Below are 22,107 nucleotides of genomic sequence, written 5' to 3'. Positions count from 1 at the left end.
CCCCTGGCGGTAGTGAGCTCATTGCCCTTGGAGGTTTTAGTTCAGAGTCCGGGTGACCTGACAGATGGGTGGAAATGAGGGTCCTGGCATCTGGCAGAGGCTGCCGCAGTCCCGTGTATGGCTTCACATATGGCCTGGAGATTCCGTAGCTCAGTGAAGTGGATGGTGTCACAGTTTTGCTGGGATTCACTCTGTCTAGGGTGGTTGGGCCCACTGATCACACTGTACATCCTCAGTTCTGAAGTGGGCTGACCTGTTTCTGTGACCCAGCACAGACTCCAACCTGTCCTTACCCACCAGTGAACTTCCTCTTGTGGTTTCCAAGCACCTCTGCATCCTATAACAATCTTGAAATCTCAAGATTCTAAGAGGAGCTTATTGTGAAGGCTAGCTCTGAAGCGTGGTAGGGTGTCATGAAGGTAGGGCGGGTGGGAGAAGTCACTTATCCTACTAGAGGACCTTGGATATGTCACCTCCCACTCAGCATCACCAGCCCTGGCCTCAGTTTCACTGTCAGTCAGATGGGTCAAAGCTGGGTTGCCTTTGCCTCTGTATGGAGTGAGCATCCTGGACTTTGCAGCAAGATGCACCTGGGTTTGAAGCTCAGCTCTACTGCTCAGCAGCTGTGTGACCCTTTAAGACACCCAACCTCTCTGAGCCTGTTTACTTTGTTATGGTGGGAAGGCAACCCAGCCGGCTGAGTTGTTGTGAGAAAAAGTGCCCAGCGTGGGGCCCTTTGTGGGCAGCAGGATGTGGCAGCTGTCACGGCGCTCGTTCTCCTGACACACTCGTGCACAGTCTTAGGAGAAAACAGCAATCCTGTGCCTTATGTGACTGACGTTTAGATGACCCTTATCTCATCTTGCCTTGGAATGCTCCAAGTGTTACTTTTCCTAATACAGTGTTGGACGGTGAGTGGAACTCTTGATGCAAGGATGACGGCAAAGGTTTTTGTTTTTGTTTTTGAATCTATCTCTTTATTTAGTTGGCTCTTATTAAGGGGAGAGGGGACAAATCTTGCCTGGAGCTTGCTTGTCTAGGCCCACGCTTCCTTGGCCATGACTTCTTGGCACCCCAGAAAGTGTTCATGTGTTGCCCAGGGACGGTTGTTGTCCTTCCCAGAAACACCTCTAACCCCTAAGAGTAATAATTCCAGCCACCCGTGCAGCGGGGGCAGGCAGGGGCCTGGTCCAAACCTAACACTGGCCAGGGGCCTTGGGGATTGGACGCGTGCCCCAAGAGTGGAGATTTGAGGAGTAAAAGAGGGGGACCCAGAGAAGCAGTCAGGGTAGGACTGGGGTAGGGGTGCACATACTGAGTCGCTGAGCTCCATCTAAGTACCAGGCCTCCTGACCGTGCTGGGGAAGGGCTGCCGTCCGTCTGTCCACGGGCGAACAGCAGGCTCAGCCACCAGTGCGTCTCCGGGACGCACACACAGGACCGTGTGTCTCTAGGGCCTTCTTCTTCTTTCCTCCCTTATTCCCTTCCACGCATCAGTCAGCCAACAAAGCCCGTGAGTGCCCTGACAGAGCACAGGTGCTGTGCTAAATGCTCCGGGATCCCTGAAGAGATTATGGTCTCCACCACCGGGAACTCACAGCCTGTGGGACTTGAGACACATGAACAGTGAAGCCAGATGCCTCCGTGGGGACCAATAAAGACTGTAAGTGTAGAGAGGACACAGGGAGCTCCGTGGAGAGAGGCCATGGGGCTGGGAACAGGGAGCGTGGTATTTGAGGCAGCCTCGCAGGGGTGCGCGGATTTCAGCAGGAGCAGACGGGGACACTGAGGAGAGTAATTCAGACACAGGGAGTCCCTCCCCCGGCCCGAGAGGACGTCCTGCCTCTGGACACTTGCTCATGTCCATCTGCTTTTGTCCGGGCTCCCTGGTCTCCAGCTGGGAAGCGCGTCTGTAAGTAAAAGGGCCACGGACGTGGCTTTTACTTCAGCCTCTGCCAGCATCCTACGAGGACCCTGGACTGATTTCTCTTCCTTTTCTGTCTCCCTTGTCCTTTCCCGTCTCTGCCGTTTCTCTTCTCCTACAGCCCTTCTCCCAGCCCTGCATCTGCTTCACTCCCTTTGCCTTCCTTCCACAAATTCATTCATTCAGCGAATATGTCTTCATCATTTACTGGGTGATGGGCATCGTTCTAGGCAAGAGGGATCCTTCAGTGAGAAGGATACAGATCCCTGCCTTCAAGATGCTTACATTCTGGTAGGCAAGGAAAAGACTCGTACGAATTAGCATTTAACTAAACAACTGTGGAAGAGCCACGGAGAAAGTCCTGTTTGGGCGGGCTCTCAGGAGGTGAGGGAGTTGGCTGTACGGGTAGCTGGGGGGAGGGCAGAGCAGGCAGAGGAAACAGCCAGAGCTAAGGCCCTGGGGCGGGCGGCTGCTTGTGTGTCAGCACAGAGGCCTGTGTGGCCAGAGCGAGCTGGGGCCCAGCATGGAGGAGGCGAAGTCCTAAAGCTGGGAGCAGGTTCACGTCAGGCCTCGTGGGCCATTGTGAGGGTCTTGGCTTTTACCGTGAGCGACGTGGGGCTGTTGAGTGTGTTCAAAAATGTTTTATTATGAAAAAAATTAAACATATACAAAAATAGAAAGAAAAGTGAAGTAACCCCCTTACCCCCCAAGCCCATTGCAGCGCTTGCCGAGGCACTGGCCAGTGGGTTTCACACCCTCACCCACCAGCACCCACTGCTGGGTGAGTTTGAAGCAATTTCAAACAGCATCACGTTGCATCTCTAAATATTTCAGCACGTGCGTAAAAGAAACAAAACCTTAATACCGTCATCCCACCTAAATCTATGAAAAAGCTTCTTCACGTATTCAGTTTGGGTTCACCGTTTCCTGGACTGTCTCATACATCTCTGGTTGCAATTTGTTCATTCAGGATTTGGGGTGCAGACGTGGCGTGGCCCCGGTTACATTCTAAACGCATCCATCTGGCCACCGTCTTGAGAACAGACTGCAGCAGGAGGAGAGCGATTAGGGAGGGAATGATGGCAGTGACCCAGAGAGGAAGGGAAAGGGGCGTGGCCCAGACGGGGGTGGGGGTGTGGGCGTGGCTGGGAGGAGCGCCCGTCCTGGGCCAGGTGGTCTGCCAGGCAGCGGGGACGCTGAAGCAGAGGCAGAGCCCTTGGCCTGAGAGACCCCGTGTCTAGCAGAGGAGCCTGAGCCGAGAGGCACAAGGCGGGGTGGTGAGGGTGCTAACAGAGGGTGTGCCGGGGCTCACAGGAGGGCTCCTCTGTGTCCCGCCTCCTCCAGCGGATGGGGCACGATGGCCAAGCGTGTCCCTGGGGACCCCGTCCCTCCAGTGTCATTGGTGATCTCCTGACAGGAGCTGCTCCATCCCGGGGGTGTTGCTCCTGCAACACCTTTACCTGCGGACAGACGACAGAGACAAACGGTGATGTTGGCGTGGGCTGGGGGGCAGCTTCCTGTTCAGTCAGCCTGTGGCTGAGTCAGGAAGGCCTGAGACAGCATGATGACTGATTCAAAACAGCATCCCTCTCCCTCCCACACGGTGACCTGCCGTCTCCTGCTTCAATTGAAACGTCACTCTGAGAGCTGCTAATGTCAGCACTCAGGCTGTGACAGGAGAAGAGACGAGACAGTGACAAGCCACAGGGACCTGGGAATTGAGATACTGAGACTAAAACACGGGGTGGAGAAAGGGATCCGGGCCCTTTATTTTAGAGATTAGCAACCGGCAGACAGTGTAATCTGTGGCGAGGTGAATGCATTCATTTTGGACAAAGCTGGTATTTTTCCACAATGACATAGTGAAAGGGGAGGGTCAGGAGCCAGGCACCCTCTTCCCCATCCCCATCCCCATTCCCACCCCCACCCCCATCACCACCCACAGCCCCACCCCTGCCCCATCACCACCCACAGCCCCACCCCCACCCCATCCCCATCCCCACCCCCTTCCCCATCCCCAACCCCCAGCCCCAGCCCCACCTCCACCCCCATCCCCATCCCCACCCCCTTCCCCTTCCCCATCTTGCAGAGCCCATAGCCCTGGGAGATGGTTGCTGCCCCCTGAGGGGCTGTTAGGCACTCATTGCGCCACTGCTTCCTGCCTTAGGTGGAAGTAGAGAAGGTAGAGAAGGTACTCAGGCCTTCCTGAGGGTCAGATTTCCTCCTGCTTGTCTGAGCGGGGCGTTGGGGTCTGGGAGTGCTGTCTCTCGGCTGGAGCGGGCACCGCTACAAGTGCATCTGAACCTGAATGATCCAAAGCAGAACCAGCCTGGCTCCAGGCTACTGAGGCGCTTGGACACTCAAAAGCTTGCACGAGGTTGATTTAAAAAAAAAACAAAACAAAACTCTTATGCCCTAATCATCCACCCCAAAATAGACGTCCTGTCACTCTCACACCAGCCTATTTTAATTTTCTGTAGAGGACTTATGTTTTTCTTATTTGAGAATTTGTTTATTTTTGTTACCTCTACTAAAACGTGTCTGTGAGAACATTATTTTTGTATTTGCAGCACTTAGAGGAGTGCCTCACATTTATAAAAACACATGTTTTTATACATGCATTAAAGTAAATATGAAAATATATATAAGCATATAAAATATGCATAAATGTATGTCATTCATGAGCTTCAGATACAATTAGGGTGCAAGAGTGACTGGATCACACCTGAGTGCTGCTCTCTGGGGGCTGACACACTTGGGTGCTGTGGGGAGAACAGGACCCAGGACTGGACATCTGGCCACCTGGGTTCTGACCTTTGACAGAGAATGTCCAACTTGTCTTTTTAACGTTTTCACCACCTTTACCCATTTCATCCACCTCCTACCCGTCTCCTCTGTCAACCACCAATCTGTTCGCTCTACCTATGAGTTGTTTTTTTTAGATCCCATATCATAAATGAGATTATACGGTACGTGTCTTTCTCTGTCTGACGTATTGCACTTAGCGTGATGCCTTCGAGGCTCATCCTTGTTGCATATGGCACAGTTTCCTTCTTTTTATGGCTGTCTACTGTTCTCTTGTATGTGTACCACTATTTCTTTATCCATTGTTGCATCCCGGGGCACATAAGGGCCTTCCATGGCTTGGCTATTGTAAATAATGCCTCAGTGAATATGGGGGTGCATGTGTCTTTTCAAGGTGGTGTTTTCATTTTCCTTGGGCAAATCCCCAGCATTGGTATTGCTGGGGATTGCTGGATCATGTGATAGTTCCTTTTTTTTTTTTTTTTTTGACCAAGCTCCATACTGTTCTCCATTGTGGCTGCACTAATTTACATTCCCCCCAACAGTGCACAGGGCTTCCCTCTTCTCCACACCCTCTCCAGCACTTGTTATTCCTTGTCTTCTGGTAATAGCCACTCTAACACGTGTGAGGTTACATCTAATTGTGGTGTGGTTTTTTGGGGTTTTTTTTTGCGGTACGCAGGCCTCTCACTGCTGTGGCCTCTCCACGGCATGTGGGATCTTCCCAGACCGGGGCATGAACCCGTGTCCCCTGCATCGGCATGCGGACTCTCAACCAGTGCGCCACCAGCGAAGCCCTAATTGTGGTTTTGATTTGCATCTCCCTGATGATTAGGGATATTGAGCACCTCTTCATGTACCTGTTGGTCCTCTGGACGTCTAGAATGCTCAGTTTTAAAGAAGAAAACTTGGTTTCTTTTGTACCTTTACTTTTACTTGGCCTTTATGTTGCTCTGTGGTCCTAGGTCCTACTCACACCTAAAATAGCCTAGATATCTTCTTTCCTCTCTGGACAAAAAGGAGGGGGAAAAAAGTTTTGCTTAAGAGAATTCCATGTTGTCAGACATTTAAACAATGTAAAATTTGGAATGTTTAAGCTAGAGAATCATCATGGTGGAAGGAATCTCTGAGAGCGACAGTGAGAAATTTAATGTCCAGAAATATTAAATGACCGAACTGCTCAAGGTTGCTCAGGGATTTGTCACTGCCCCTCCCACAAGCCGGGGGCAGCCTCTTTGGTTCATTTGATCATTTTCTTAATATCTTCTGCCTTCTCTTCTCTCTTATCAAGACGTGAGAACCGAGGAAGTGACACCATGAAATATGACGCTCCCCTTCTTCCTAGAGGTGGAGTGACCACCAAGTGTCTCTTGGTGGGCCCGACTGTGTCAGTTGCTTTAAAAACATACGTTAAGGGCTTCCCTGGTGGCGCAGTGATTGAGAGTCCTCCTGCCGATGCAGGGGACACGGGTTTGTGCCCCGGTCCGGGAAGATCCCACATGCTGCGGAGCGGCTGGGCCCGTGAGCCATGGCCGCTGAGCCTGCGCGTCCAGAGCCTGTGCTCCGCAACAGGAGAGGCCACAACAGTGAGAGGCCCACGTACCAAAAAAAAAATCATGTTCAAAACAGAACCTCTACACGTGTAGAACTAATATAAGGTAGGAAGGAAATGATATTGGTTGAATTGTCATTGCATAGCAGGCACTTAGGTTTTTTCTTTTTTTCTTTTTTTTGCACACATGTTTCTCACTTAGTTCTCACAAGGATCCTATGAAGTCTGGCAGTTTTAATCCCGTTCTGCAAATGAGGAAACCAAGACTTGAAGATTTAAATCAGATTATCCAGCATCACACAGATTATAAATGGTGAGGCAGGGATTAGAACTCAGGTTGTCCTGGCTCCACACTTTTCCTGTTTTTGCTTTAGAATGGTGTGTGTGTGCCCACTTACACACCAGAATTCTAAACTGGACACTAGCAGTCCTTTCAGCGGAAGCCTTGGAGAGATCTAGGACCCCTTATAACTTCCAGTGCCTGTTCTGAAGGATGCCCTGAACACCTGTCAGTTTAATTTCTGGCTTCTGCCCTTGGAGCTGAGGGTCTTACATGGCTGCAAGCGATCAGGCCCATCAGCCCTGATTTCTAGTAGATTTGAGAGCGAGAAACACTAGCGGTCTTTTGTAAGTGGCAACCTGGGTTGAATTTGTTTTACTTTTCAATTTGTAAAGCCTTTTTTCTTGCCTTTCTCTGCTCTACCAGATGGTAATGGCATCATTTGGATCGCAGGCCACTGTTGGATTCCTTTCGTGGCGTGGAGCCAGGGTTATTTCAGGACCCTCTAGGTTTTCTCTGAGCACCTGGTTTCAGCTCTAACTGGTAGAAAATAATCACGTTTGACATTTGGAGGCATGGAGAACAGGGACTGAGCAAAAAGCCCATACGGCTCATATTGGAACCACTTGCACAAGCAGTCCTTTCATCGGATAATGGCCCCTCACATGGCTGTGTTAACTCGTCCTGGCTGGGAAGCAATTGCTCTTTTGAATTTATAGGCTTCCCTCTTCTCCACAGACAGACAGGCAACCTCAGAAATATTGGTCTTGCTCAGCATCCTGGCATCCAGCATGGCTTGAAAAATCTGCCCTCGTGATAAATTACAAACATTTATCCAGACATTGTGTTGGGTAGCAATTTAAAAGGGAAGAAAAGGAAAATGACAAGGAACAGGCTTATTGTTAATCAACGGTTCTTTATTGCTGCAGAACGTGGCGCTGGCCAGCACATCTCAAATCCCCACACCCAAGTATAGGTGCAAAATGCAGAGGGTACCTAGCTGCCACTCTATCCACCAGTAACTTTACCATCACCACCAGTAATATTACCACCATCACCATCACCACCATTACCATCAGCACCACTTCCATCACCAGAACCACCACTATGAGCACCATCATCAACTCCACCGTCACCACCACCAGCACCTGCACCATCACCACAATAATCACCGCCACCAACACATCAACACCTCCACCATCACTATCACCTCCACCGCCACCGTTACCTCTACCACCACCACCATCAGCACCGTCACCACTGCGTGTTTCTTAGTGTCAGATCCTGTGCTAAGCACTTTGTGGACATTATATCTTATTTCATCTCCATGGCACTGCTGGGAGGTAGTGGCTTTGAAACCAACTCTGCTTGACATGTGTTCTCTCACCCACACCGGGGACTCAGAAGAGCCAGAATTCTGCTATTACCATTTCTTCTTCATCAGAGCCTCCATCATCTTCCTTCTCATTCTCATAACTATCTATTACATTTGCATGATGCTTTGTTATGCTTTTTAAATCACTTCCTCAAATATTGAATTATTTCTTCTGCTACTGTCTTTTCAGATAATTACAATGATTATAATTTTCCACATGAGGAAACTAAGATTCAGCAAGTTTTAAATGGCTTGCCCGTCCTCATCTACCTCAGATTTAGAACTCTTTTTCTTATAATATTGTAGAGGAAAGGGGCTGGGAAAAGAACAGAGAGAATCCCTTTGATCACAATGAGTGACCAAGTCCTTGCAACTACTTACTTAGAGCTTTATGCCCCATCCCTGGCGATTCTAACTCATGAGCTGTTGGGTGACACCAGGGAATGTGTCTCAAATATGTTTTTGCCCTATTTTGCCATTATTTCTCATCATTGCTGGGACTTCATGGAGGAAGTGGCACTGGACTGGGCTAGGACTTTGACAAGTTGAGATGGAGCATGCGTCCTACAGACAGGTGGCTTGGTGGGCCAAGTTCCAGAGGCCAGGAGTCCTTGGGGTCTTTGGGGCCAGGCTAAGCAGCCCATGTGAGCTGTTGCTTAGGGTTGGGAGCATGGCCACTGGATGCTAGCCTGAAAAGGCATGTCAGAATCACGTGGTCTGTGAATTTCCAAATAGAACTCAGACGTTATGTCTTTTAGATAAGGGGGTGGCAAGTAACTTGGACAGAGCTTCTTTCCTCCTTATGGAAGAATAACCTGGCAGCACAGCTTGGCTCAGAAAAGTCTGGAGGGAAGGGGCAGGGCACGTGAACGGGGTCACAGCTCTCGTGGCTGTGGCTGCAGGAGGGGAGCGGGGAGAGCTTTGAGAGGCACTGGGGCAGCTCCGGACACTGAGGGTAGAGGAGGTGTGAATGCAGGGGCTGGAGCTGGACACAGCCGTTACCATGCTCTTTCTCTGGGTGATGCCCCTTTACGGATGGTCCACGAGCCATATGCCTTTCTTGGGGGAGAGGCTGCCTTGTGACACGGCTGCGATCGTAAATCTCTGACGCTTTTTTCTTCCTCTGGCCTCTTGCCATCATCTGGCTTTTTTTCCTTCTGACTGAAAATCTAACACTCGGGATGTCTGCTCCTCTGGATGCACCACTTTGCATTTCTGTATCTCCTACCACACCTCTCTGACCTGCCCATAATTCTCCTTTTTCAGGTCCATTTTACTGACTTCCCTGGCATTGGAGAACCTCCTGACTCCGTGCCCTCTGCACATTTCCTTATCGTCTTAGGTGTTCGTCTTCTGAGCGTTAGTGTGTCATTACATACAGTCCCCAAGCTTCAGCAGAGCAAAGAGCTGCTGAGAACTCATATATCCCTCAAACAGTGGTGGGTCCTCTGCAAGAGGGAAACTGAAGCTGCATCCCCTAGCAAATTGGCACTTTAATTAGTAATTCTGCTCAGTCACAGCCCAGACCTTCTCACCCCTTCCTCTTCCGTCTGATCCTTGCTGATCAACCATTAAATGTTCTAGCCCTTCATGGCTTTCAGCCTTTCCTCCAGACGTCTCTGGCCTGGGTTCTGAATTCTGATGACTACTCACCAGGCCATTCTGCTGACCTCGAAGGGAAGTGGCTTATCCATCTTGTAAATAACGCTGTGGCATAACTTGGAAGCAAGTGGAGGGGGTGTCTGTCTAGATAGAAAATTGAAGATGTCTGGTTTCCATCCCCTGAGGACGGGGAGCTGGCCATTCTCAGCTCTCATGATCAGCTCCCTGATGTTTTCAGTAATCAGAGCAGGATGGACGCACAGACAGGACTCCTCCAGGCTCGGCTCCCTTCTGAAGGTATCTGTGACCACATTTTGAATTTTACCTGACAAGTGTCGAGGAACTCATTCTGACCTAGACCTGATCGCGCCTTCCAGGCTGATGTGCTCCAGCTCAAGGGGTGCAGCTCCAGGGGCCTCTAAATCAGACCACCTCACTCTCCCTGCAAGTCTGCCAGCGGCTTTCCTCCCTAACAGCCCTTCTCTCTACCCTCATTGCTGTTCCCACTGCCACTGTCCTGGCTCAGCACCACATCAGTCCCGAAGGGACAAGTTACGTATCCAGCCCGCGAATGTTTATTGAGTCTCCACCATGCGGCAGGCCTTGTTCTGGGCCCGTGGATGTAGCACTGAAGAAAAGCAGAGCCAGTCCTCGTTTTCAGATGAGCATCCCAGTGGGTAGACGGGCAGCTGGTAGATACGAATGTCAGCAGTGTATGTGGTGGTGATAGAAACAAAGGGAAATACAGCGGGGCAAGGAGAGAGGGTGGGATGGGGACCACAGTCAGAGAAGGCATTCGGGTGAGGGGGACGTCTGGCAGAGACCAGATGGAATTGAGGGATGGAGCCATGTGGGCACCTGGGAACCAGCATTCCAGGCAGAAGCACCTGGAAGGGGCCTCTTGGGGCAGGTTGTGGGTGAAGGTGCCCCGGGACTGCTCCCTGGGCTCAGCACCGACTACGTGCTCCCAAAACATGGTGGCGGGGAGGAGAGGGAGAAAGGTGGGATCCACGGGACCCCAGAGGACTGGGCTGGCACAGTCCAAGGTCGTAAAGACACCTTCCCTCTGGGGATGGGGGAGCACATGGGACAAACCAGAGTGTCCAGTGGCAGAGACAGGAGAGGGCCAGGGTTTCAGAAAGAGAGAAGGAGCTGACGTCGCCCAGCTCCTATAATCTAGCAGTCTAGACTATTAGAGATATTCTGTAGAACTTATATCCTTTAGTCATCTTCAGAGCCCTGGGAATTAAGAGTCACAGGTACAGGCTCCAGCACACACAGATCTGGGGCTGAATCTTAACCTCGTCACATTCTAGCTGTGTCACATGTGAGACTTGACTCTGAACCTCAGTTTCCACACCTCCCTGTGGGACTGAGAACACCTGCATCACAGGGGCGTCCTGCAGAGTAAAGACGTAAGGAAAATGTGGGAAACCCCAAAAGAGGGTTTGACACAAAACAGGTACTCAAGGAATGTGATTCTTATTCAGAGTCTTGTTTTACATTTCATTTCTGATTGCAACGCTTTGACGTCATGAGAACAACTGTGAGCAAGAAAGCAAACAGACGGGGGCTTCCCTGGTGGCGCAGTGGTTGAGAGTCCACCTGCCGATGCAGGGGACACGGGTTCGTGCCCCGGTCCGGGAAGATCCCACATGTCGCGGAGCGGCTGGGCCCGTGAGCCATGGCTGCTGAGCCTGCGCGTCCAGAGCCTGTGCTCCGCAACGGGAGAGGCCACAGCGGTGAGAGGCCCGCATACCTCAAAAAAAAAAAAAAGAAAGCAAACAGACGGGCCTTCCATCATTCACATTCGCCTGTAATATAATGTACGCCGTGTGCTGTGTTGCTAACCAGCACACACCTCACCCCTGTTCAGAGGGGTAGACTCTGAGGCTTAGTGAGACAGGTCACTCCCACAGGATGGCCCGCTGGGGCCCTGCACAGCAGTGTGGGGTCTAACAGCAGAAGAGCAGAAATGGTCCAAATGACCTACCTGCCCAGAGTTGAAATGTATCACATTTCATCCTTATGGTGAAAACTATAGCTGTGGAAAAGAATGGAGTGGCTGTCCACATGCTGATACAGGATGCATCCGGGTTAAATTGTTAAGTGAAAAAAAGCCAAGTTTATCAGTAGATTGAATGATATGCTACAGTTTGTAAAGAAAAAAAGGGGGAGAGGGAGAGAATGTGTGTGTGTGTGCATGTGCAAAGCTTACCTAAACATAAAATGCCTCTGGAAAAATTAGCCAACAACTGGTAGGATTAGTTGCTTTCAAGGAAAGGGACTGAGTGGCAGGGGACAGGATAAGAACATTTTTCTCAGGTGAACCTTGCTGTACTTTTTGAATTTTGGGCCATGTGTTAGCAAAATCATCCAAGTTAAAGAGCCGGCATCCAAAGGGGAACCTCCCTGACTCCAGACTTCCTCCCAACCCCACACTGCTTCCCCGTAGGGCACCCCGAGGGGGACAGGCTGTTATCAGGGGGTCTGCCCCAGACGTGCCATTAGACGGGCTCCGGGCGCTGCCTGCCTGTTAATTTTGGCTGCTGCTTTTTTTTTTTTTTAACATCTTTATTGGAGTATAATTGCTTTACAATGGTGTGTTAGTTTCTGCTGTATCACAAAGTGAAGCAGCTATACATATACATATGTTCCCATATCTCTTCCCTCTTGCGTCTCCCTGCCTCCCACCCTCCCTATCCCACCCCTCTAGGTGGTCACAAAGCACCGAGCTGATCTCCCTGTGCTATGCGGCTGCTTCCCACTAGCTGTCTATTTTACAATTTGGTAGTGTATATATGTCCATGCCACTCTCTCACTTCGTCCCAGCTTCCCCTTCCCCCTCCCCGAGTCCTCAAGTCCATTCTCTACGTCTGCGTCTTTATTCCTGTCTTACCCCTAAGTTCTTCCTGACATTTTTTTTTTCTTAAATTCCATATCAGGGAAAGAAAGGTGAGACCGGCCCTCCTGGAATCCCTGGACTGCTGGGGCAGCAGGTAACTACTACCTTTAAATCCTCTTCCTTAGCAACACTGCTTGCTCTGGTTGAATAAATGACGGGGTAACGACTCTCAGGTTGTAACCAGAATCTTGCATGGTCACTGCATCAGAGCATTAAAAAGAATGTTCGGGGCTTCCCTGGTGGCGCAGGGGTTGAGAGTCCGCCTGCCGATGCAGGGGACACGGGTTCGTGCCCCGGTCCGGGAAGATCCCACATGCCACGGAGCGGCTGGGCCCGTGAGCCATGGCCGCTGAGCCTGCGCGTCCGGAGCCTGTGCTCCGCAACGGGAGAGGCCACAACGGGAGAGGCCCGCGTACCGCAAAAAAAAAAAAAAAGTTTGGTGGGACACTCGCCCTCCGTCTGCCCCTTGCTCCCCCTGCCTCCCGTCTCAGGTGCTGGGAGAATGGCCATTTGGTCTCCTGGAGCGGTTCAGGCCTGGAGGAGGGCAGACCCTCATCTCCTCCCCCTGCCCCTCCTCGCCTTCCTCCCCCGCCGCTTTCAGACTCAGCTCTGGTGTAACGTCCTCTGGCCCCAGGCTTCGTCCAGCTCCCCACTCCCACACAGCCTCACGTGTGCTGTCCCTGTGGCCCCCTGTGGACCTCCACAGCCAGCCCGCCAGGTGGGCAGGTCTGGGGTCACCATCCTCATTTCACAGATGAGGGGTGAGCCTCCCAGATGCCCAGAGACTCGCTCGGAGCCACGCGCCGCTCAGCAGACACCTCCCTCCCTCCCACGCCCCCTCATCTGCGAGTGTGTGTCATTGTGAGCAGCCCCTGCCTCTGACACACACACCTTAGTGTGCACAGAGCAAGGCGCCTGGCACGGGAGGGTGTCCAGAGCTCCCTTCATTCTCCCTTTGCCCCCTGCACCAAAGCTCGCCACCCGGTCCCCAGCCGCAGCCTCCCCCGGAGCAGGGTCGGTAAATTCCTGGGGAAGCAGTGTGCTTGGGGGGAAGCCCAGTTGGCGGGGGTGGGTTAGGAGGTTAGAGCCCCAGCGCTCGGCCCCCTTTCTGGCTGTGGCGTCTTGGACAAGTCACTTTAGCTTCTGAACTTCAACCTCACCATTTTTCACAAATACCAAGAAAAGTAAAAGGAGAGGGCAATTCAAAGAGAAGATGAGGGGATGTTACCCGGGTGATGGGGGGGGTCCCGGAGGCACAGAGAGTACCAGGTGGGGTGCTGTCCTGTCCTCCTGGGCGTGGTGGCCGCAGGCAGGCAGGCAGGCAGGTGGGATCACTAAGGGCTTGTCCACGGGCCGCCCCTGCGCTGCGGTAAATGGTCGGCTCTGGCGCCCTCCTGTTCCGGGCCATCTCCACCTCCGTGCCCGAGTCCCATGGTGTTGACCACACTGTCCTTTGACATTGTCGGGAAGGCACCCCCCAGAGGACACTGCTAACTGCACTTGCAAAACCCGCTTTTCCCACGCTGACATAGGAGGTGTGTGATGGGCACCCTGCACGCAAATCTCAGGCTTCATTTCAGTCCCTCACATTTGGGTCAGGCTACAGCCCGGGATGAGGGACTGTGAAATCAGCCATTATTCACGGTCTTCTAAAGATTCCACATTCACTGTGGCATTTTGATGTTCACAGTGAAAGATAGGGTGTTTTTGCATTTGTTTTATGACCTTTGCTTTCCAGTGAGCAAAGCTTGTGTGTTTCAGAAATTCACCATAAACCCAGCTCCATCAAATCGTTTTAAGTTACAGATTTTTTCCCTATAACTTTCTGTTGACTACTTAGAAAATATATTTCTTTCTTTCATTTTTAATTTTGAAACCAATTTCCTTCAGCAAATCTTTGCTGAATGCCAGGCATTGAGCTGGTGCTGTGGATAAAAACGCTATCAGCTTTCCCACAGCAGGGGTTTTGCCAGAAATAGGGTGCCCGATATATTCGGGGATCTCCGTGGTTCAGAACCAACGTAGAGTGTGTAATATGTCCTACCTGGCACCCCGCATTGGATTACCACCAGATGGATGCCAAGCTGCATCCAAGCCCACCACGCCCACACTGAGAGCAGTGTTTCCCTGGTGGATCGCTGCCTGTCTCTGTAATTCACCCTTCCTGACATATCTGAATACTCGCCTTCCCTGGGCCTGGCCACGGTTTTCTCCTGCTTGCCATCCGTGCATTTGTTCATTTGGTCATTGGTTCACTCATTCAGCAGGTATTTACTAAATACCCACTGTGTGCAGGTTCAGCTCTGGCGATGGGAAACCTAGCAGCCGCTGTCCGTGCCCAGAGGAGCCAGATGTAATGGGGCAGAAAGAGATGCACATAGAGTCTGACAGTCCTCTGAGCTGAGTCCTGGGAGAGGGGTAGTCAGAGCTCTGGTTCTGGGGGAGAGGTCGTCAGCCTCTCTCGGGCCCAGAGGAGGGTCCCTACGCTGATCTGGAAAATCAAGGTTGGCCCTGTTGCAGTAGAAACTAAGTCGTATGGTTTCCTGCTCCGATGAGAAGAGGGCAGAGGGCACGTATGTTTAGTTTTCTGCTCTCGTCAGACACTCTCCTTGGTGTTCGTATATACTCGTGTATATAGCCACCTGTAATAACCACCTGTGAGAAAGCAGTGCTTAGCCCGTTTACAGTCTACAGAAATGGAGCTCAGAGTTTCATGAGCTTTTGCTTGCGACGGGCAGAGCCAGCAGTGCGGCCTCAGAGGGAGCCAGGCCCCAGGGCGGCTGGCCTTCTCGAAGATGCTTTTGGCGCCTCTGTTTCAAGCTGAAAGCTTCCACCTGCTGGAATGTTTTAGACTCAGTGTACACATTCTACGTGGTGGCGCCTGTATCCTGGCCGCCTTTTAGGAAAAGTGGAAATCTGTGTCTGGTCTGGGCAACTGTTTATGCAAAGACAGTGCTGCAGTCAGGATGGCAGGAAGCCTCTTGAGTTGGTGGGAACACAGCCAGGGAAGGGGCCAACCCCAGACAGCTGAGTGGGTTTGGGGTCCTGGGCCTCTACATAGGAACCCTCCTGAGGGGGGCAGTCATTGTGCCCCTGGAGTTACATACTGAGAGGAGGACTCACAATCAGGAACAACTTGCAGAAAAAGCAAACGTTACCAAGTCACGCAGGGAGTGTGATTGCCGTGCTAATTTATGCAAGTAATTTTCAATCATCTTCAAATTCCATCCAGTTTTATAAATCTACTCCAATTGGAACTTGGTGGCTATTAGGAATAGTTATTTGCCATTCCATTATTAATAATGATAATTGGGTTAATTGGTTATTTATACATCATCACTGTAATCACTGAGCACATGAAGTAGCTGTTTAGTCACCATGGTATTAAGAACGATCACACTTTCTATTAATAATAATTAGACTTATTGGTTAATTGATAGAGTCATTACTTAGTTTTTTTATTAGTAATAATTAAAGCAGTTATTTTTTTGTTACCATTTAGATCTATTGGCTCATTTGTCACTCTCTTTCATAATTAGATGAATGGGTTATTTAGGTATTTTTATTGATGATAAAAAGAGAAGAGGGTGAAAACCTCCCATGAGCTGAGCTGGTGTCACGCACACCTTCGTTAATCCAGCCACACGAGGCCACCCCTCTTTTTTTATCACTCTCTCCTGTCTGCGTTTAATTCTGCGGCAGCCCTTCCCCGAGCTCCAGCCCCCGGGGCAGCTCCACCCCGTGCATCAGACACTCACATCCAACACTCAGCCTTCTTCAGCAGGACGGCTGGTGCCCACCCCGTCCAGGTGCGCTCCCCCCCGCAGTGTCCCCGCCTCGGCAAAGGGCCCCATCCCCTCTCCAGTCCTTCAGGGTCGTCCTCGTCCCTTCGCTCCACACACCCGACCTGCTGTGAAGTCTTGCCCACTTCTCCTTCCAAACACAACCAAGTCAGACTGGCTCTCGCTGTCCCGATTCTAAAGCCCAGACCCCAGCCATCCTGGCCCCCAGCCCTGAAGCAACGCACCTGCCTCCCAGCTGCCCCCTCCCACCGCGGCACCCCACCACCTTCCCCGGGGCCCTGTCCCCGTCCCCTGCTCATTTCACTCCTTCACACTGACCCCATCCGTCCTGCTGACGCACGGAGGTCCGTCCAGTCTCAGGCCCCTGAACCCACTGTTCTCCCTTCCCCGGACTTACTGGCCGCTCAGTTCTCAGCTTACACGTGGCCCCTTCTGCGGGGCCTGCCTCGACCAGCCCCAGCTAGGACGGCCCCTCAGCTACGGTCACGCTGACTTCATCCGTAGGACTTCCAGTCCCCAAAATGGTCCCTTCGCTTGCTTCCACATTGTTCTCTCTGTCATCGCAGCCCCTCACCAGCTTCTAACGCCTCCAGGGCCTGACAAGCCACGTCCTGCATCCTGGCTCGCGGGAGCACCCTGCCCAGAGCGGGCAGTGGCCCAGAACTTGAGGATCTGCCTGCCCCCCGCCCCCTCCCTCCTCCTCGTTTCTACCTCCGCTGCTAATACTCTTCCCTCGGTAAACGGTGACTGAACATCGTCCCTGTGCCGTGCGAATAAAGTGGTGAACAAAACCAGACACGGTCTCTGCCCTCCTGGGCCTTAAAATCCAGTGGGAAAATGCTGGACGCTCCCTGTTTCTATTTTTGAAGTTATTTCCCACTCTTCATACTTTATCCCTAAAGCTTGGGAGAAAATTTAGCAGTCAGTTTGTCCAATTTTTACAGCTGCCTTTTAAAAATAAAAGCCACACATATGAACTAGACAAATGCAAAGCTCCCCTGGTTGACGTAAAGGTGGGAGCTCAGGAGAGTCTCCCTCAAAACACGCACACAAGACGTGCCTCCGAACGCAAGTCCTTGGAACCCTGGTTTCCGCCTGGTCCACGCACAACGTCTGTGTCAGTGACGAGGGGAGGGTGACTTGCCTCTGGCTCCTCGGAGAGTCCCTGGCCGCATGGAGACTGGCCTTTGAGTCTTGACTTTCCTTTAGCCACGTTTCTTTCCTGAAACCCTAATATCCTCACCTATGAAAGAGGCATAATAGTGCAGAGAGTCTTTGGCTTTCAAGCAGCTTTTTACAAAAATTTATTGAAGTGTAGTTGATTTACAATGTTGTGTTAATTTCTGCTATACAGCAAAGTGACTCAGTTATGTGTATACACATTCTCTTTCATATTCTCTTCCATTGTGGTTTATCCCAGGCTATTGACTACAGCTCCCTGTGCTCTACAGTAGGACCGTGTTGTTTATCCATCCTATACATAATAGTTTGCATCTGCTCACCCCAAACTCCCACTGCATCCTCCCCCCACCTTGGCAACTACACATCTGTTTTCCATGTCTGTGAGTCTGTTTCTGTTTTGTAAATAAGTTCATTCGTATCATTTTTTTAGATTCCACATGTAAGTGATATCATATGATATTTGTCTTTGTCTGACTTACTTCATTTAGTATGATAATTTCTAGGTCCATCCATGTTGCTGCAAACGGTATTATTTCATTCTTTTTTATGACTGAGTAATATTCCATTGCATGTATGTACCACATCTTCATTATCCATTCATCTGTTGATGGACATTTAGGTTGTTTCCATGTCATGGCTGTGGTGAATAGTGAAGCTTGTAGCAAGCAGGGGTTTGTTTTGTTTTGTTTTGTTTTGGTGGGAGGAAGGCAGCTTCTTTGTGCCTAAAAATCCCAATGCCAGTATGTACAGAACAAAATAGAAAATTCATAAATTGCTTTGATTTAGTAATGAGCCATCTAGTTTCGTTTGGAAACTTACCAACTAAGTGACTCAGATGGCCTTTCTGTTTGAGGTTTTGTTTATTTTCAGGCGAAAGAGAAGATAAAGTGAGGGTACTAATTAAAGTCAACCAGAAGTCTGGGCCGGGGGATTAGTCCAATCTAAACAGTAGTTGTTGCCTGTCACTGGTAAGGTCCCCAAGGCCACTGGAAGATTCTGAAGTGCCATACGCACCACCCAAGACAGCTGAGGTTATGCTCAGCTCTGTGTGGAGTGCGCTAGGATCCGGGAGATGTAAACGCCTCACCAGAGCCTTCCACCAGCGGCATCACTGGGTTCTGGCACTCTCTTCACGCCCCCAGCTACCCCATGGGAATCTCTCTCTAGTTGAGGCTCTGGAGGGCCTGTAACTCACATCCCAGACTAACCCCTCCCCCCCACCCCAACCCCACATCTCTTCCTTCCCCTGCAGAGTCGATTTCCTGGAAAAGCCTCTCCTCCTTTTAGTGTCTCAGGTAGCGTCCAATCCCCGCCAGATGCTCACCTGTCACCGCTGAACTGCTGCACAGACCATCCCCTGGTCTGCATCCCTCCCCGCCATCCACTTCACACGGGGCCCAGCCTCACTGGCGTCTTGCCTGCACTGTGGTTTCACTGTCTCCTGGTCTGTCTCTTCCAGGATTCCTTCTCCCTAGTGATCCTAAGGACAGCAGAATGTCTTCCTAAGCACACATCTGACTGTGTCTGTCTTCTAGAACACCTCTGTTATTTTGAGCCGCCTCAAAGACAAAGCCGGGCTTTTCAGACCCCAGACTTGCTGCCTAGTTTTAGGGGCCTCTGCTTCCTGCTCTTACTGGGCATCCCAGTCATGCCGAGCCACCTGTTCCCGTTTATCCTGCTCTGTCCACATGTGGTGCTCGCCCTCTTCGACCACACTTCGTTTGCCAAGGCCCCACTTTGCCCTCCAAGACCAAACTCACCCTACCCTCTGAGGTGCATCCCCGATTTCCCCACTATGCCTTTACTTGATTTCTGTGCATTTAGAGCATCTTTCTTCTTTGTTGTCATTTTCTATATTTTTAATTAGATTCAACAAATATCTCATGAGTTCTTCGACGTGCCAGGACCCAGGGGTTTGCTACAAAAACTATGAAAAGAAAGTATTATTGTACCTACTACTCTGTATGTTTCGAAACCAGGCTTTGGATAAACCAAATACTTGCCTCGAGTCAAACAGCTGCTCGGAATTTAACCATCTGCCTTTGATGCCAAGCCCACGGCTTTCCCAGGAGGTCACGGGCTTGCATTTTATTTACTCTGCAAGACTGCAGTCTTCTGGAAGGGAGGGCTGGGTCACCTGGAGATCCGGAGGGAACACGGAAGGTGCCCGATGCGTGTAGACTGGAGGAAGGACCTCCACCCCCGCCATCCTGGTCTCCAGGTGCCGCTTCTCCAGAGGCCCCAGGACTTTGCAGAGGCCTCTGATGTAAGGACCGAAGCTTCTGCCTGGTCGCTCCCCGCTCCCTGCTCCCCCCCATGGCATCAACGGGTGCTGCCAGCATGCCGTCGCCCACCGACACCTCGTCTTCCGCCCGGGGCCCCTGTGCCCCCAGACTCCATGATGCTTCTCACTCATGAACACGCTGCACTTTTGCTGGTGGTGACAGATGCGAGGTTTCCTTGCCTCTGAAGCCTCCTGGGGGAGGGAGAACATTCTCTAGAACATTCGCACATGCAGGCCGTGAGAGGACGGAGGCTGCCACGTAGCCTGGGACGATTGGGGTGCACGTCACGGGGCGTGCACCCCACTGCTCTGTTCCCTCAGCGACCAGGCCCGGACCTCTTGTCCTCCTGCATCGTCACGTTCAACCTTGGGGCTGTAGGATTCACACCCCCATTGCAGAGACCGGCGAAGTGGACCTCCGCAAGGCCAGGAGCTCGCCACGTGGATAGGAGTCAGCAGACTCGCGTCCTTGAGATGAGCTGGTGCAGCGTGTGGACCCTGAGCGCCGGGGCTCACAGCCAGGGAGTCGGGGACCACCGAGGTCATGGCGCCCCGTGTGTAGAGACCTCGGAGAAGGCCGGGCATATGCTAGGTGCCCTAAAAGCGCAGTTTGCTCCCTCCTGGCTGAGGGTGCCAGGTGTAGATGGCTGATGGGCCTGTGCATCCGCATCCTCCCAGCACTCCCTGCCCCCGGCTTGCAGAGGCGGTGGTATCAGAAACAAACGGAGTTTCGCTGGAGCTGAGTCCACCCTGACCTGGCGGGGCTGGACGCAGCCTTCCTGGGAGGAAGATGTACACTGTGCCGTGTGACGGCCACAGTGTGGCCCCGGGGCGGCGTCCACGGGGCAGGCTGGCTGGAATTGAATCCTGACTGCTGTCCACCCCTTACCCCAACATTTCCCACTGGGACTTGCAGGGCGCCCCCGGCGGGCTGGAAAGGAAGCCGCAGGCCACTGGCCGGCCCCTTGTGTGGCCGTGTCTGGAGCGTCTGTCCCGCTCCCTCCAGCGCCTCCTCTTTGTAAGGCCCTTGCGGTGGTTCTTTGATGACCGTGGGGGTTGCTGCCCTCGGTCCTGAGCCGGTAGCATCTAACAGGCAGGTCATTATGAACCCGCACCACATGCAGGGAAACGACCCAGGTGCTGTGGTCCTACGAAGGTGGTGGACTCGGAGATCACAGAGCTGGGCTTGAAAGCCCCAAGTTCATTTAATGCACAGACAGTCTTTTAGGAGATCAGGCTGTTTAAGGGTGGACTGGCTGTGACGGGCGGGGAGCTTGGCAGACACTTCACAAGGGAGGGGGTGAAGGACCAGGGACATTGTGCTGGACGCCACCACGTCTGACGCCGGTTCACTTTCCTCCAGGTTCCAGTTCCTCCTCTTCAAAATGGGATGAACAGGGCCTGCCTGAAAGGATTAGCGTGAGGATTAAGATGAGGTGAAATGCACATAGTTCGGGGCAGAGTGAACCCTAAATGGAGGGGGCTGCCCCCTCGGCCTTCTCCTACATCTGTGTTTCCTGCTCCCTCCTTACAAGGGTCCCTGCTGGAACCTGGGCTTGTAGTCTTAGCAGCAGTGAGGATGGGGGTTAGGGTGCTGCATGGAGGTGGTCCACACGGGTAATCCCCAGACCTGGCTGCTCTCCACAGGTACCTGGGGAGTGTTCTCAAGTCACTGGCCCCTCAAATTTGTCCCAGACCTGTGCCTTAGAGTCCAGTCAAGGGGCCTGTTTACCTGTATTTACGACAAGCTTTCCAGTGGTTCTGCAGCAGCTGGATTGCTCAGGATCCACTGGAGATGATGGCTGTGTGACCTCAGATGGGGCCCTTACCCCCTCTGAGCCTCAGTTGTCTTTATTGTTGATCAAGGAGGTTTCGTTTCCAGTAGAGGATCCCTGAAGATCTGTCTACCCTAACGTGCTGTGAGAGTGCAACAAGCAAACAGCGGCAGCCCACAGGGCCGTTGGCAGGAGACGGGGGAGGAAGGGGAAACACGGTCAGAGTCATGAGCAGGTCAGGAGGCCAGCTTCCTGGAACGATCACTTTGAAAGAGGCCAGTGCATTCCAGGGGCCGTCAGCATCACGGGGAACGTAAGGAGGGACGAAAGCTAAGTGTATCCCATTTGCTATCAGAAAGAGAGAGAGAGAGCTGCGTGAGGTGAGAAGGGGCCGTGGATGACTTCCGTGGGGTTGAGGTTGCTGTGAGAGCCTCAGAGGTCAGGGCGATGTAAAAAGGTCAATGGAACATGCCCTATGGAGGGGTGGGTCCTGGGAGTGCCATCTGCAGGGCTCCTGCTTTGCTGGGAGGTGAGCGGAGCTGAGCTGGAGCAGATGCGGGCGGAGCAGGACTGAGCCACGATAGGGGGGAGGTCAGCAGCCTCCTTTGGTGCCCTCCCCC

The 22,107-nt window shown here is 52.0% G+C and overlaps 1 protein-coding gene across 1 annotated transcript in view; it reads left to right on the top strand.

The window, feature by feature from the left end:
• The window catches only part of COL22A1 (collagen type XXII alpha 1 chain), a 240,739-nt gene that overhangs the window by 111,524 nt on the left and 107,108 nt on the right, over positions 1-22,107 (top strand). Inside the window, exon 22 of the mRNA XM_060116083.1 lies at positions 12,484-12,537. Coding sequence (XP_059972066.1) covers positions 12,484-12,537 — 54 coding nt within the window. The remainder of the gene's footprint in view (positions 1-12,483; positions 12,538-22,107) is intronic.

Source organism: Mesoplodon densirostris, chromosome 13, assembly GCF_025265405.1.
Source record: "Mesoplodon densirostris isolate mMesDen1 chromosome 13, mMesDen1 primary haplotype, whole genome shotgun sequence".
Taxonomy (NCBI): domain Eukaryota; kingdom Metazoa; phylum Chordata; class Mammalia; order Artiodactyla; family Ziphiidae; genus Mesoplodon; species Mesoplodon densirostris.
Note: the sequence above shows the minus strand (reverse complement) of the source record. Positions and strands in the feature narration are given on the sequence as shown.